Raw genomic sequence first — 16,334 nt, forward strand, 5'->3', positions numbered from 1 at the left:
TAAATATCTAACAGATGACGATGATGATGATTTGTAAAATATGTCTTGGAGTAAAAAGCAGATAAATATCTAACAGATTACGATGATGATGATTTGTAAAATATGTCTTGGAGTAAAAAGCAGATAAATATCTAACAGATGACGATGATGATGATTTGTAAAATATGTCTTGGAGTAAAAAGCAGATAAATATCTAACAGATTACGATGATGATGATTTGTAAAATATGTCTTGGAGTAAAAAGCAGATAAATATCTAACAGATGACGATGATGATGATTTGTAAAATATGTCTTGGAGTAAAAAGCAGATAAATATCTAACAGATGACGATGATGATGATTTGTAAAATATGTCTTGGAGTAAAAAGCAGATAAATATCTAACAGATGACGATGATGATGATTTGTAAAATTCTATAAATTCCTTACATTCACTCAGATCGCATACCACGTGGTCAATCAAGTTTTGCTTTTTTTATTTATCTTAACAAAACTGAACAGATTTTTATTTTCCCAGTTGAGCTCCAACGAGAAATAACTTTGAAATATGTCACTCGAATCTGAATCAAACGAGAAAAAAAAGAAACGTTTTGCGACAAAAACCTGGGAAAATCGGGACTCAAGGTGTCAAATATTTGTCTTGGAACTCTAACTTTTGGTGAGGTAAGCTTGTTTATTTATTTTTTTAATTTGATTGTTGTATTACAATCCACTGAGGTACAAAAAAAATTGCCCCCCCCCCCAAAAAAAACAAAAACAAATATATAACAAATAAATGTTTTCAAAGGCAAGATATGTTACTTTTCTACCTAACTAAATTATTTTTTATTTAATGTTAAATGTTTATTCGGTTTGAAAAACAAGTAACATTGAACGTTACCGAAGAAAAAAAAATGTTTCTTTACATCTTTGAAGTCTCGATAATCACTACAAAATAGGAAATAAAACAAAATGGCGGTAGAAATCAACCCAATAAATGTCATGGCAACATTTATTGGATCGGTTTCGACCACCATTTGGTTTTATTTCTTGTTCTGAAGCTTTTGTCGAGAATTCAAAGACATCACGGTCATTTTTTCTTGTTTTTTGGTAGCGTTCAATGTTACTTGCTTTTCAAACCAAATAAACATTTTTCATTAAATAAAAACACTAAAACTAATTCAGTTGGGTAAAAAAGTAACTTATCTTGCCTTTGATAACATTTATTTGTTATATATATGTTTGTATGCCTTTGATAACATTTATTTTTTTATTTATTTATTTATTTTTTATTACATTTTCACCCCAAACAAGGCACATTGCCACTTTGGTGTAGGGGGCTACTATCAGGGGAAACATCTACTGGGGTACTATGTAGGGATTTGGGCAGCAAGATGTTGGTTCACGTTGCACTTGAACTTATGCATGTCAGTACAGTTGGGGAAGCAATGACCTGGAATGGAATTCCAAAGTCTAGCAGTTCTGGGGAAGAAACTACTGGAGTAGAAAGATCTTTTACATCTAGGGATCTCTACAGTGTAGGGGTAGGATTTCGCAGCTTGTCGGGTCTGTCGAGGGTGTTCACGTCGTGGGGGCACAATGCTTGCAGTTCATCAGAGCATTCACCATTAAAATACTTGTAGAACAGGCAGAGGGATGCAACGTTTCGTCGATGGGACAGAGGCTGAAGCTTAGATGCCAGTTTAGGGCCTATCAGATTTGCGACTCTCTTTTGAACCCTGTCAAGGAGCGAGAGACTAGTAGTCGATGCACCAGCCCAAATATGACAGCAATACTCCATACATGGGCGAATGGTGGCCTTATAGAGGTACAGGATACTTGCGGGTGTTAGTAGTTTTCTAGCACGGTAGAGGGAGCCACCTTCCTCGCAGCGGCCCTGGCAATGCCCTCGATTGTAATTATTTGTTATACATATGTTTTTTGATAACTTTTTGTACCTCTGTGAATTGTAAAACAAACCCTTTTTAATTTGATTGAAATACTTTTTATATAAGCTTGTTTATTTCTTTTTATTTATTCATTTTTTTTTTAAATGAAGACAGATATTTAGTTTTGTTTTATGTAAATTAATGCACCATTTTTCTCTCTCCAAATATATAATTGCCTGCTCCAACCTGGCGTTTTCCGGGAGTGTTTTTAATTAATTATTGGGTCAATGTTAAGATTCTTTCCAATTCCAAAAATGCACTAAGAACGATTTAAAATGTTCTTTTGTTTGTTTTTTTCTCTTTTCTTTTTCTTTCTGTTTTATTGAAATTCTTGCAGGGTGCTGATCTGTGAATTACCAAGGAAAATCCCAGCCGTAACCAATCAAGGTGAGAGGAACTCGATTAGTTCAATAAAAAGCGGGTACTCAGTTACCCAGATTAGGGCTGTACACCTTCTATTGTGAAGCTGTACTTGTTAATTAGGAAAAATAAAGGAGAAATCTGAGTAACTTTGTGAACTGTTGAATTGAAAAAAAAATGTTTTGGGAAAAAAAGGATAATTCTGTGAAAAATATTGGGAAAAAAGGGGGACAACTTTTGTGAGCTTTTGATTGAAAAAAAAAAAAAATCCGAGTAACCTTGTGAAAAAATTTTGAGTAATCTTTAGAAATTTTAATTGAGAAAAAAAATTTTTTTAATAACTCTTGTGAATTGTAATTAATAATTTTTGGGTAACCTTCGCGAACTGAAAAAAAAACTGAGTGATATTTTGATTGGGAAAATTCTTAAGTTATTGTAAATTGTAAAAGCAAAAATAGTGCATTAAACAAAAACTGTTTTTTTTTAATGATTTTGAATAATTGTGAGGGAAGGACTGTCAATTTTGAACTTTCTTGGGACTTTTAACTTTGAATTTTTTTATTTTTGACTTTTTCAACTTTTGTGTAACTAAAAAGGAGAATAGCTCGCGTGACAAGCTGGGGTGGAGAACCCTCATCTGTAGGAATGTTGTCAGACTATGTATATGCTATCTTTCCTAACAGGTAAACCAACAACAGAAATGAGAAACAGCAGGAATGAGGGAGAGTGGCACATGACTTAGATTCATTCGTTTGCATGGAAACCAATGCGTGTAAGGGGGGGGGCAGAGATGTGGCATGACCACCTCAGGGAGCGGACCGCTCCCCATTGGGGGAGATTGAGACCCCCTAAACACTAAGTAAGGCCAGATAATTATGCTGATATTGTCTGTTAAACATTATTGGATTTATTGTGTTTTTGTAAAGCAGACATAATTTTATTGTTTGAGAAAAAAAATGACAAGAGATATCATTTGGAAAGTTAGAACGAAATATGATTTCGTTCTTGGCCTGACCAACCCCGGCTCGCGGATGTCTGGCTTTCTGAGTACGTGAGATTAAAATGTCAACCTTTTGAGGCATGTGAATGAATTTGAGTTCTGATCCCAGATTCGCAAGCCTATGAAGGTTTGCAGGTTTGCAGGTTTGCACACATGCAAGGATTCGGGACTTCCTCGAATAATGTGTTGAGTTCTGATTGGTCTGGGGAACAGCTTACTCTACCCTGTCACCTTCCAATATAAGCAAATGCCCGGGCCAGAGGACAGCAGATTGGAGCCAATCTCGAGGCAAGAACACTCACTCAAGAGAACACCACTCACCTCCTTCCGCCATCATCGCCATCGTGGAGAACAAAGAATAAGATTTCGAACTGTTTTCTGGTGTAATCGAACTGAACAATTGCATATATGTAAAACACCTGTAAATTTGTGAATTAACTTTTTGTAGACTAGAAACCTCTGTGTTTGTTTTCTTTTGATCTGCATGAGAAGCTAATTAATTTTCAGCAGACGCCGCCATCGGTAGCTGACGACGATGCCTGCGACACGAAAGAATCTTGTAAAGAACTCCCGGAGAGGACGATCATGGTCATTGCAGTTTTGACGAGATCAGAGTCCACATCTGCTAACCTGCAGCGGGAGTTTTTACAAGTGATGATAATGATGATGATGACAATGCTGATAATTATCATGATAAAGACAATGATGATGATGATGATGCCGGTCAATGATTATGATGATGATAATGACAATGATGACAATGACAGTGATGATCATGATACCAACAACAATGATGCTGCTGCTGATAATGACGACGGTGATGATGATGGTGATGATGATGATTGTAATGGTGACTTGTAAAATTATATAAATTCCTTACATTCATGCAGATCGCATAAACGAGATATACGATATGTCTTTTTTTAGTCTTCCCTTGCATGCATCAGTTAATTTATTACTGCGTAGTGGACAAACGAGTATAACCCAAAACTGAAAAGACCTTTATCCCCCCCCCCGGTGAGCTACAAAAACTGGAAAATTGGGACTCAAGGTGTCAAATATTTGTCTCGGAACGCTAACTTTTGGTGAGGTTTGTTTATTATTCTTTAATGTAATTCATTGAAATATTTTTCATATAAGCTTGTTTATTTCTTTTTACTAATTGCTACTTATGCATGAGCAGCTAATAACTGGAATAATGTCAACAGGGACTATGTAGGGAGTTGAGCAGCAAGATGTCTGTTCACATTACATTTAAATTCTGCAGATTAGTACAGTCAGGGAGGCAAGAAGCAGAGACTGAATTCCGAAGTCTAGCAGTCCGAGTGAAACCTATTACAGTAAAAGGATTTTGGTATCAAGAGACCTCAGCAGTGAAGGGGTGAGATTTTGCTGCTTGTTGTATTAGTCAAATGCTAGGAGTTCATCAAAACACATTCTACAGGTAGAACAATAAAATTGTCGCCTTAGAAAAGAAAACATGATTCCATTTCCATTTGATGAAAACCGGTTTTCTTTTTTGTTGCAGACCTCTGTACAGACTACTTGGCCGGTTGTGTACAAATCTCAGTAGCAATAGGAGCTTTCTATCATGCCTGAAAGTGACACAAGTGAACGAGACCAGAGATGTGCCGTTGTACAACTCATGCTCTCTACCGATCAAAGTTATAACAACAGGATGATTGCCAGCACCCTCAAAATGCATCACTAGATTGCCACGAATAACAGAGATGTATCCAATATGATGAAAATAAAGTTTCCGGTCACGATTATTGTCTTTGGTGTGGTTTCAAGTGAGGGCCAAATCATGCCACCTCACATCCTCAAAGTCAGCTTTAAAGTCAACACCAAGGTGTACCTGAATGTGCTGAAGAGTGATTCCTTGATGCAATGACTGTGGCCACTGCTTCAACTTAGTACCCTTCTCTCACTGGCATTTCTCCTCCTCCCCCAACCTGAAACCACTGGAATATTTCGTTTGATTATACATCAAGAACATCACCAACATGACCTTCCACAACACCAAAGCCAGTTCAATCACCACTATCTGCAATCTGGTGAGCTTCTGTCGGCACTTGTAGAAAAGGCATACTCCCAGTTTCAGACCTATGGCAAGGCGGTGATTGAGGCTGAAGGTGGTTACATTGAATAGATGTCAGTTCTGTGACAGAATCAAGTTACCTGAATTAATGTTTTGAATAAAAGTTTTAAAATAAAGTATTAAAATACTTATAAAACAGAGATGCAACATTGAAGCGATGAGACAAGGGGGGATCTTGGTCGATAGTGCAGGGCCTATTACATTTGAGACTCATTCTCAAAGAGGGAGAGACTAGTGGTAGATGCACCAGCCCAGATGTGGCAACAATACTCCATGCATGGATGAATGATAGAGGATCCTCTCGCAGCAGTCTTAGCAATATTTTTTTTTTATTCAATTTTCACCCCAAACAAGGCACAGTTCCACTTTGAAGTAGGGGCTACTATCAGGGACATAAGTTGCAGGGACATTATGAAGGGAGATGAGTAGGAAGATGTTTGTTCACATTACACTTGAACTTCTGCATATCAGTATAGTTGGGAAAGCAGAATCCCGGAAGGGAGTTCTAAAGACTTGCAGTTCTGAGGAAGAAACTATTGGAGTAAAAGGCTTTCTTACACCTAGGGATCGCTACTGTAAAGGGGTGGGACTTAGTTGATTGTCGGGTTTGTCGTGGGTAATAACGTCGAGGAGGTACAAGTGCTTGCAGTTCGTCAGAGCATTCACCATTAAAGTATTTGTAGAAAAGGAAGAGGATGCAACATCTCGTGGATGGGACAGAGGCTGAAGCTTAGATGACAGTTCAGGACCTATCAGGTTGGCGACTCTCTTTTGAACCCTGTCCAGGAGCGAGAGACAAGCAGCAGATGCACTAGCCCAAATGTGACAACAGTACTCCATACATGGGCAAATGGTTGCCTTATAGAGGTACAGGATACTTTCAGGTGTAAGTAATTTTCTAGCATGGTAGAGAGAGCCCACCTTATAAAACAATATCTAAAACTTGCCAAACAAAGCTGACTTGTTAAACTACAGACGTTAAACTGTTGTTGCTGCTGATGATGATAATGATGATGGTGATGATGATGATAATGATGATGACGGCAATAACGACTACCATGATGATGATGATGATGATGACGATGGTGATGATGATGACGACAACGATGATGATGATTTGTTTTGACACCTTATTGAGCGCTTCTACACTATCAGAACAAAATATTGTAGTCGATAAATGGAGTTTTCAGATAAAAACAATGGTTTCTACTGATATTTTTGTCAATTCTAATAAATTACAATGTTAGCTTAAAAATTATGCAGGCGAAATTACATGAATATTACTGAATTATTAAAAAAAGCAATTTTAATCGTGTTAGCAGATGAAAAATTGCAGCCATCTTGTTTTTATAAAATAAATCAAAAGGAAACTATAAACAAAGGAAGTAACTCTAAATGTTTAATGACTTACACATAATAACAAAACAAACAACAAAATAAACATAACATATATACAAATACATATATATATATATATATATATATATATATATATATATATATATTATATATATATATTTCTGAGTCTGTTTTTATTTAAGTTGTTTTCATAATTGTTTAATATAAAAATGTTCGCCTAAAAACTAATTTCTCCTTCAACCAGCCAGCATGATATTAATTCTATCTCTACACAAGAACATTTCAACCTACAAACCTGTTTCTCTTTTTGTACTCTTCTACCAACGCCACTAACGAAAATGACAAATAAAGCCATCATAAAGTTACATGTTCTGGGGTCAGCAAATATCGTATAGAAAACGGAATGGGGTTGCGTGTTCATATCACGTCGGGGTCACCAAATATAGAAATGAAAAACAATGAAATGGAGTTTCATTCTATATTAATAAACAACTTTGCTATCCTCGTTAGTAGAGTTACAAGAGAGAAACGGGTTAGTAGGTTGAAGTGTTCTTGTGTAGAGATAGAATTAATATCATGCCGGCTGGTTGAAAGCGAAAATAGTTCAGTTCACCATGTTTATAGCTAGTAGTTGCCGGGGCAGGGAAAGAAAGAGCAAAGTCTTCAGTGTGTTGACGTGTTGTTGTGATGAATGTGAGTTGTATTGACGAGGGTAGTCCTGTAGAATGATGAATAAAGTTTGTGTGAGTACAGCACATGGAAATACAGGTGAGTAGGTGAGTTTGAAGAAAGTCATAGCTAGCTTGTTGTACTTCCAGGCAGGGTCAGGATCAAAAAGGGTAAATGGTTTCAGATTTTGCCTTTTATATACTCTCTCACGTAATAAAGAGCTGGCTTATGATTGGACAAGCCAGGAGAAAATGGAGTTCAAATCTCATCGAGAGAAGTAGCTCCTGCTTGTGATGTAGCAGGTGTTGGCTGCTACAAACTACTTGATCAAATTAAGTGAAATGTTTTTCCGGAGAACTTCATTCCATAATGGATACGTACAATATAATCCTTTTTTTTTATATTTTTGTTTTTTAATGTCTTGATTAAACTGCGCAAGTACCCTACAAGGTTATGGAACAGTTTTCCTGCTGACTTTTTTCCTCCTATTTATATCCTTATGTCTTTGCAATAATCACATTTTGTTCTTGTTTGCTCCTTACAGCAAGTGGCTTCATGCGTTGTCTAGAGACATTTTCATGAAATAGATGTTTAAAAAATGATGATGATGATGATGATGATGATGATGATTTTGTAAAATTCTATAAATTTCTTACATTTAATCAGATTGCATATCATGTAGACAAGCAAGATACATGATACGATTGTTTTTTTTTTATCTACCCTCGCATGCATCGGTGGGTTTTATTACTGTGCAGTGGACAAACGAACATAACTACGGTCGTGGTGGCATAACACTAAACTGAAAAGATTTTTATTTTCCCAGTTGAGGTCCAACGAGAAGCAACTTTGAAACATGTCACACGAATCTGAAGATAATGAATCAAACGAGAAAAAAGAAACGCTACGTTACAAAAACCTGGGAAATTCGGGACTCAAGGTCTCAAATATTTGTCTTGGAACCATGATTTTTGGTGACGTAAGCTTGTTTATTATTTTTTATTTTGATTGATTGAAATATTTTTTATATAAGTTTGTTTATTTCTTTTTATTAATTATTTTTTTTTTAAATGAAGACAGATATTTAATTTTGTTTTATGTAAATTTGTACACCATTTTTCTCCTTGAAAATATATAATTAGCTACCCCAACCTGCCGTTTCCTAGGAGTGTTTTTAATTAACTATTACTTTGCATTGCACATAAGAAATAAATCCAGTAATGGTAAGTCATTCTAACGTCTTACTAAATGTTGAAAATTATACCTAAAAATGTCATTTTATCTTTTAATTGATTGATTGAAAATTTGTTTCTATAAATTTGTTTATTATTTGTTTTAAATATTTGTTAAATATTTGTTTTAAATATTTGTTAAATATTTGTTTTAAATATTTGTTTTAAATATTTTATTTAAAAAAAAAAATGAACACAAATAATTTTAATTTCATGTCAATTTGTACAGTATTTTTCTCCCTCCAAATATATAACTAGATGTCCCAACCCGGTTTTCCTCTAGAGTGTTTTTTCATTACTTTTTGTTTATTATTTTTAAATCACTTAAATTAATTTTAAAAGATGAAGGCAAATATATTTTCTTTTTGAATATGTTTATACGATATTGTTTCCCCTCAAAATATATAACATCTCACTGTTCATTTCCAACGTCTAAGATGGGGTTTTAGCTACAATTTAAAATAATCTAACTGCAATTTAAAATAGTAATTTTTATTACACTGTAATGTTAGAAATGGCAGTGGTGAGTTTACAAACAGCACCTTTTTCCTACTTCCACTGCCAGGTTCATGTAAAAATGAGGAGGTGACCTTTTTTCACAAGGGAGTCACGACTTATCAAGGCCCAAAGGCCATTCGAGAATAAGGGTTAATAAGTGTAAGGCGATCACTGATACAACATGGAAAAATGATACAAATGGAAAAATCTAAAGGTAAAATTCTTAATCCACACTAACGCCTTTCTAACAAGCCTGCTCACATAACTGCATGTCCCTAAATCACTTTGAGGAGTGTAACTATTCATTAGATATATAACCTCAACAAACTAACCCTGTAACATTAACTAACCATGTGGGGTCGCAGAAATACCTGGATTAGGACCCAGGCACGGAGCAAACCCTCTCAGGGCTGATGGACCCAGTAGATTTTCCCAGATCACCCGTCTAGGAGAAGGAAAGCTCTGAAACTAAACTAAAGTGGAGGGAGGCCTCTCTAGTCTTGGATGACGCCCTTCCTAGAGCTGGTAACTCAAACAAATTACCGGCCTGCAAACCTAAATTGCTTAAGGAGTAGATAGGCTCTGTCTATCGCCCGGCTTCCATACTCCTTCTTTGCCTATTAGTCAAGCGCAGAGACACTATCACAGTGAATCGACAAAACACTTAGTGGTAGATCTTGTTTTTTGTCTAGGGCAATAAATGCCGTTTCCTCACTCCCGACACATCCCATCCCTCAAAACTGGGCACTTGGGAGTGCTTGAGTACCACACATGCCTGTGCAATTAGATTGGGGTCACCTTCTTCTGATGAGTTGACGGTACCGGATTGACAGTTCCTGGCTGCTGTTTCCGACTGGTAGTACAGGTGCCCTAACTCTTTGGTAGCGCTTAGAGCGGCTGCTCCATCAACAGTTGTATAATATCGGAATGTTTGTAGTGCCATGTCGCGCATGGAAAGGGACCTTGCACTCATCCCTGATGGGCTTTCCTGAGGCCCCAGTTCTAGTTGAAGAAAGGTCAGCTAATGGTCTACTTGTGTTGCATGTCTGATACTCTGCATAACCTCTTGTTCAGCTCCCCCCTTACCTAACTGAAACTCTTTAAAAACATGATGACAGTACAATAAAAAAATAAGCTTAAACCAGGCCTAGGGACAAACAAATCCCTTGATGCTTGCATTCACTAACATCCGTGGGCTTAGAACTAATTTAGCTGATGTTGAAGCATTTCTCCTAACAAATACCCTGGATATCTTAGCACTAAGCAAGACTAACCTACACTCCTCCATCCCCCCTAACTACTTTAATATGCCTGGCTATCTCCCACTCTGCCGTAAGGACTCTGACAGACATATGCACGGACTTGAGTCTACATTCGTAACACCCTTCCCCTGACTAGAGAAAAAAACCTAGAAACGGACAATCAAGCCTTTATGTGCTTTAGACAAAACATACAACATAACATTAGCTACTTTTATTTTCTCTACCGCTCTCCCTTGACCCAGGTCTGCACCATAATAAACAAAGTCTCTGACAGCATAGACACAGCACTCTCCCTCGACACTAGCGCACAAGTACATGTATTTGGTGACTTTAATGTTCACCACAAAAACTGGCTTGGATTCTCTACTCACATAGATGCAGCGGGCAGCACAACACATAGCTTCACTATATCTCACTCCCTATCACAAATAGTTACATTTCCAACCCGTTTCCCTGACCAGCAAGAACAACACACATCACTTCTAGATCTGTTTCTGACCACAGTTCCGAGGATTGTATAACAAATGCTGACAGCCCACTCGGGAACGCTGATCATGCAGTGATAATGGTCGAAATCGCCCTAAACTCTAGTGCCAAAACTGAAGAGCCAGTGCCCAAAACAATGAGATATTATAAAAAGACTGACTGGGAAGCCATTAGAGATCTTATCAGAGATGCCCCATGGGGAAATATTTTTTCTCTTCCTGCTGAACAGTGCGCAAATGAGACCACTGAATGGTTCAAAACAGCAATTGAAGCACATGTTCCCATGCGGAAATTTTATAGCAAGCCCCACTCGCCCCAATGGTTAACTCTACTTGCGCAACTGCCATTGCTCAAAGGCAGCATGCATACCGCAGATTTAACTGACATAAGTCCAGTTCAAACAGACAGAAGTATATAGAAGCTAGAAGTAACGTTAAGAAAGAAATAGCGACAGCTAAGAGAGAATTTACTGAAACCACTAAAAAACGCATCGAAGCACAAAAATTAGGAACTCGTGACTTCTGGAAAATCTACAACAGTGTAGTGAATAATGGGCAGTCAACAATTCCCCCACTAACCAGCAACCACGAGGTTGTTTGCTCAGCAACCGACAAGGCTAATATGCTTGCCAGCCGGTTTGCCTCAAACTCCACACTGGACCCTTCCAACCACCCCCTACCTGACTTTCCTTTGCGGACAGACGCCACGCTAGATGATCTGAAAATCACCCCTGCTCAGGTGCATGCTATCATAAAAAACCTTGACACTTCAAAAGCATGTGGACCTGATCTCATCCCAGCTGTGCTATTAAAAAAGTGCTCAGCCGAAGTAGCTCCAGTTCTCTCCAAACTCTGCAACAAATGCCTTAATAAATTATGCTTTCCGGGTTGTTGGAAAACTGCTTCTGTGGTACCAGTATTCAAGAATTCTGGCGAAAGAACTGACCCATCAAATTATCGCCCAATTAGCCTCCTCCCATTTTTCGCCAAAATATTTGAGACCACAATTAACCATGCTCTAGTCCGTCACCTTACAGATGCTAAACTTCTGACTCACAAACAATATGGATTTAGACAAGCCCATTCCACAGTAGACATCCTCACTGTAATCTCTGAACGTATATACTATTCACTGGACAAAGCGGGGGAGGTAGTTCTAGATATATATAAGGCTTTTGACAGGGTATGGCATGAGCATCTCCTCAGGAAAATTAAATCTCACGGTATCACTGGTAGAATACTTAACATAATTAAATCCTCCTTAGATAAGAGAAAAATCCAGGTTGTCCTTAATAGTCGTACATCTAAACAATATGATATACATGCGGGAGTGCCTCAGGGGGGGTCTATCCTTGGACCTCTATTGTTCCTAATATTTATTAATGACCTCCCCGACAAAACTGCCTCTGAGATGGGTATATATGCTGATGACACTACACTCTATAACAGGCATGACAAGAAAACAAATGAACACATATCTAAAGAAATGGCAAAAACACTAGAGGATGACCTCCAATCTGTAGTGGAATAAGGACAAAAATGGATGGTCACATTCAATGCTGCCAAGACTAAACTGGTTTCCTTCAATAATTACAAGAAACCTTCTCTGCCACCAATAGCAATGGCCAGTGATTCCCTGTCTGAGGGTACATCTTTCAAACTGCTTGGCCTAACGTTCACAGGAAACATGAGTTGGAACAATTACATTGAAAACATTGTGAGGGCCGCTGTGAAGAAGGTTGGCCACCATTCGCCCATATATGGAGTATTGCTGTCATGTTTGGGCTGTAGCATCTGCTGCTAGTCTCTCTCTCCTAGACAAGGTTCAAAAGAGAGTCACCAATCTGATAGGCCCTGAACTGTCATCTAAGCTTCAGCCTCTGTCCCATCGACGAAACGTTGCATCCTTCTGTCTATTGAGAATGGTTGGTTGATTGGTTGTTTTTGTTTTACGGCATATCAACCCTTTTCGGGTTATTTAATGCCGAATCCAAAGATTTTTTTAATAGAATATATTTGTTGTTTTCACGTTGGTTTCTATTCAACCCATAGTTGGGACCCTAACAGGTACTACCACTCTGGGTCAGAGTGGACCTGGGAACAATGGTAATTAAAGGGTGGCTCCACACTCCCCAAAGCCCACAAGCTGGGGCCTCACCACTGGATATAGTTTAAGGTCATATCCAGGACCCCCATTGAGGGACTTTTACCCTCTGCAAGGGGGCAGTCGGCGTATTCTAATGCCCCACTGACAGGGCCGAGTCCTCTATGAAATGGAGTACTGTTTCCACATCTGAGCAGGAGCTGCTTGACGTGCCCTGTCCTGCCTTGATAGAGTTCAAAACTGGCTTCGAAACCTAGTAAATGATGTTTTTTTTTCTCTTCCCTGCAATCTTTTTCCAACAGAAGAGATGTTGTGAGCTCCAATCTATAGTCCCCCCAGCCAAACTTTCACAAAAAACACTCGACTAGCTACAACCACTATAAACGATTTCCCCCACTCTCTATCTGTGCCTAAATCTAAATATAGATTTCATGAACAGAGCTTCTTTCCCAGAACTGCCTGCTTGTGGAACACTATTCCACTGGTCTGCTTTCTGGTTTAATACAACATGGTAGCTTTCAAATCCAATGTAAACAAGTTCTTGTTGAGCTGTCCCCATTAATAATCAAATTCTGCCAAATTTATACAATTAACGATTACTAAACTACCACCTTACATTCTTTAACTCTTATCCTCGAGTAGCCTTTGGACTTTGATAAGTGATGACTCCCAAAGAAAAAAAAAAGAACTAAACGAAACTTCCATTAGCAAAGTTTCTTGCCATGAGGCTGCTTTCTGGCTGATATTATCATTTTCAAGTCTAATGTAAACAAATTCTTGTTGAGCCATCATCTTGATTAATAAATATCTTTACTAGTTACAACCATCATTACAAATCCCCTCTAGTGATCTTTGCTGAATCATTTGTAAAAAAAAAAAAAATAGATGATGAATATTCTGGAAGCTGAGTCTTAGTTTTTTTGTTTTTTTTTAATATATTTTTATTATTTTCCTTGCCATGCAGAATCAGTTCAAGTTTCCTGGTTGCACAAATGAGGAAGATTCACATGAAATGTTGGATGTTTTTGCGGAGGCTGGAGGGAATTTCTTTGACACGGCAGATGTTTACGGCAATGGAGCATCAGAAAAGATAATTGGTACTTGGTTGGCAAAGTAAGTTCACGTTTAAATCTTTTATATGAAGGGGGATACATTAGTTACTTGGTTAGCAAAGTAAGTATACGTTTAACCCTTTTATGTAAATGGGGAGGGGGTACATTGGAATGCTTTAAAATTAAAATATTTAATCTTGAATTCGTTTTGTTTGGATTCTTCGAACTACAGTTCTTGTTTTAAGTATCATTTGCACAACGTTTTGGTCGATGCAATCTTCGACCTTCTTCAGATGTATTTTGTCGAACTTGGGAATCTGTCTGTCAACCTCGGGAATCTTTATTCACTTTTATTTGGATTCTTCATACTCTCATCTTGAGTGTCAGTTTCACAACGTTTCGATTGATGTAACCTCCGACCTTCTTCAGGTGTATCTTGTTGAATTCTGGAATGTTTCTGTCAAACTCGGGAATCTGGACAGAATTTCGAACAGGACTCTTTATTTACTTCACGGGGGTAGCATGTTCTTGTTCCATCAGCCATGACTGTATAGAAATTCTAAGTAATTCGCAATTGTATTTTTTGATCGCCCACACTGAGGATTGAACCTTCAACCTTCAGGAGAATATCACATTTACAATTGATTTTTCCAAGTATTCTAACCAGTACGATACGGATCCTTGCAGACAGTTCTAGCACAAACCCCCATGAAGTAAATAAAGGGTTCCATTTGAAATTCCGTCCAAATTCCTGAGTTCGACAAGATACACCTTAAGAAGGTCGGAGGTTACATCGATCAAAACGTGAAAATGTCACTCAAGATGAGAACAATAGTCCGAAGAATCCAAATAATATGAATAATCAACTCTCATCTCAAAAATTCAGAATCGGGAATCTTTATGTCAAATTCAGGGATCTGCACAGAATTTCGAGCGGAACCTATTATTTAATCCACGTGGATAGTTGAAAAATGTGTCAAATATTAGATGTACAAAAACACATAAAGAAATAATAATCGTGGAATTTTTTGGAGTCATATTTTATAAGGAGTTGAGGAATATAGGTTGGAGCTCAGTCGAGCATCTACCTTGAAAATAAAAATACCAGAGAGAGAGACTAGCAACATCTCTACTCTAATATTTTTTCCCCCTCGGACTGCTAGATTTTCGAATTTTCTCCTTTTCTTTCTTCCATGTCTGTACTAATCTATAGACTTTTAAATGTAAAGTAAACAAAGATCTCGCTGCTCAACTCCCTTGAGTCCCTTTAGACACGATTTCGAATAGTAGTCCATTATGTTCCAAGTGTCAATATGACTTGTTTGGGATGGAAATGAATAAAAATTAGAAATAAATAAAAAAAAAAGTTCTACAGAAATAATAATTGTGGAATTTTTTTTAGTCATATTTTATAAGGGGCGGGGGAACATAGATTGGAAATTAATCGAGTGTCTATCATGAAAATAACAATAGGAGAAAGAGTGAGAGAGAGAGAGAGAGAGAGAGAGAGAGAGAGAGAGAGAGCAACATTTCTTCTGTGGGAAAGTAACTTTATAGAAGGGAAAAGGTCATCCTCCACTGAATTTGAATGTTAAAAATCTACATAAGAATTTCTGTAGGTATATATTACATGTGCTAGAAAAGAAGGGCAGAAACAATGTCGTGTGCAAGTCATGTTCTGAATAAAAATAAATATTCAACGATTGCAAGTCATTCATCACAAGATAAGATTACCAATCGAGATTTGATTTCCAAGAATATTCAATCATGGGTTTCAGAAATCCAACTACCATTTTGAATTTGATTTATTTGGATTATTCGGACTACTGTTCCTATCTTGAGTGTTATTTGCACAACGTTTCGGCCAATGTAACCTCCAGCTTTCATCAAGCATATCTAGTCGAACTTGGGAATATTTCTGCTTAATCTCTATGAGCTTTTGAACGGAACCCTTTATTTCATCCACAGGGGTAGCATGCTCTCATTCTGTTGCATACTGGGTGTTATTTTAGAAGGGATGTGGTATATATTCGTTGTGTGTTCATATGAGTGAGAGATCATATTGTGTGTGAGAGAGACAGTTTTGTATATATATAATAGACAGTGTACATGTTACTACAAGAGAGCCAACGGCATGTAATACACAATGAGAGGAGATTTGATAGATAGAACGAGAGTTTGACATTTATACTTTTGATGCCCCCCCTCTCTCTCTCTCTCTCTCTCTCTCTCCCTCTCCAAATAATTCTTCATTTTTATGCATTTTTTGATTTGGAATCGATAAT

The 16,334-nt window shown here is 37.5% G+C and overlaps 1 protein-coding gene across 5 annotated transcripts in view; it reads left to right on the forward strand.

Moving 5' to 3' along the window:
• The first annotated feature begins 510 nt into the window (after positions 1-510).
• The window catches only part of LOC145293712 (1-deoxyxylulose-5-phosphate synthase YajO-like), a 62,288-nt gene continuing 46,464 nt past the window's right edge, over positions 511-16,334 (forward strand). Inside the window, exons 1-4 of one of the 5 annotated variants that reach the window (XM_080140147.1) lie at positions 513-662; positions 2,265-2,314; positions 8,243-8,395; positions 13,962-14,110. In XM_080140147.1, coding sequence (XP_079996273.1) covers positions 8,273-8,395; positions 13,962-14,110 — 272 coding nt within the window. In that variant the 5' untranslated portion in view covers positions 513-662; positions 2,265-2,314; positions 8,243-8,272. Of the gene's footprint in view, positions 663-2,264; positions 2,315-8,144; positions 8,396-13,961; positions 14,111-16,334 lie in introns of those variants that run through there. The other 4 variants (XM_080140149.1, XM_080140148.1, XM_080140150.1 and 1 more) reach the window with 4 other exon arrangements.

Source organism: Euprymna scolopes, chromosome 15 (genome assembly GCF_053919585.1).
Source record: "Euprymna scolopes isolate OS-2025 chromosome 15, ASM5391958v1, whole genome shotgun sequence".
NCBI lineage: Eukaryota > Metazoa > Mollusca > Cephalopoda > Sepiida > Sepiolidae > Euprymna > Euprymna scolopes.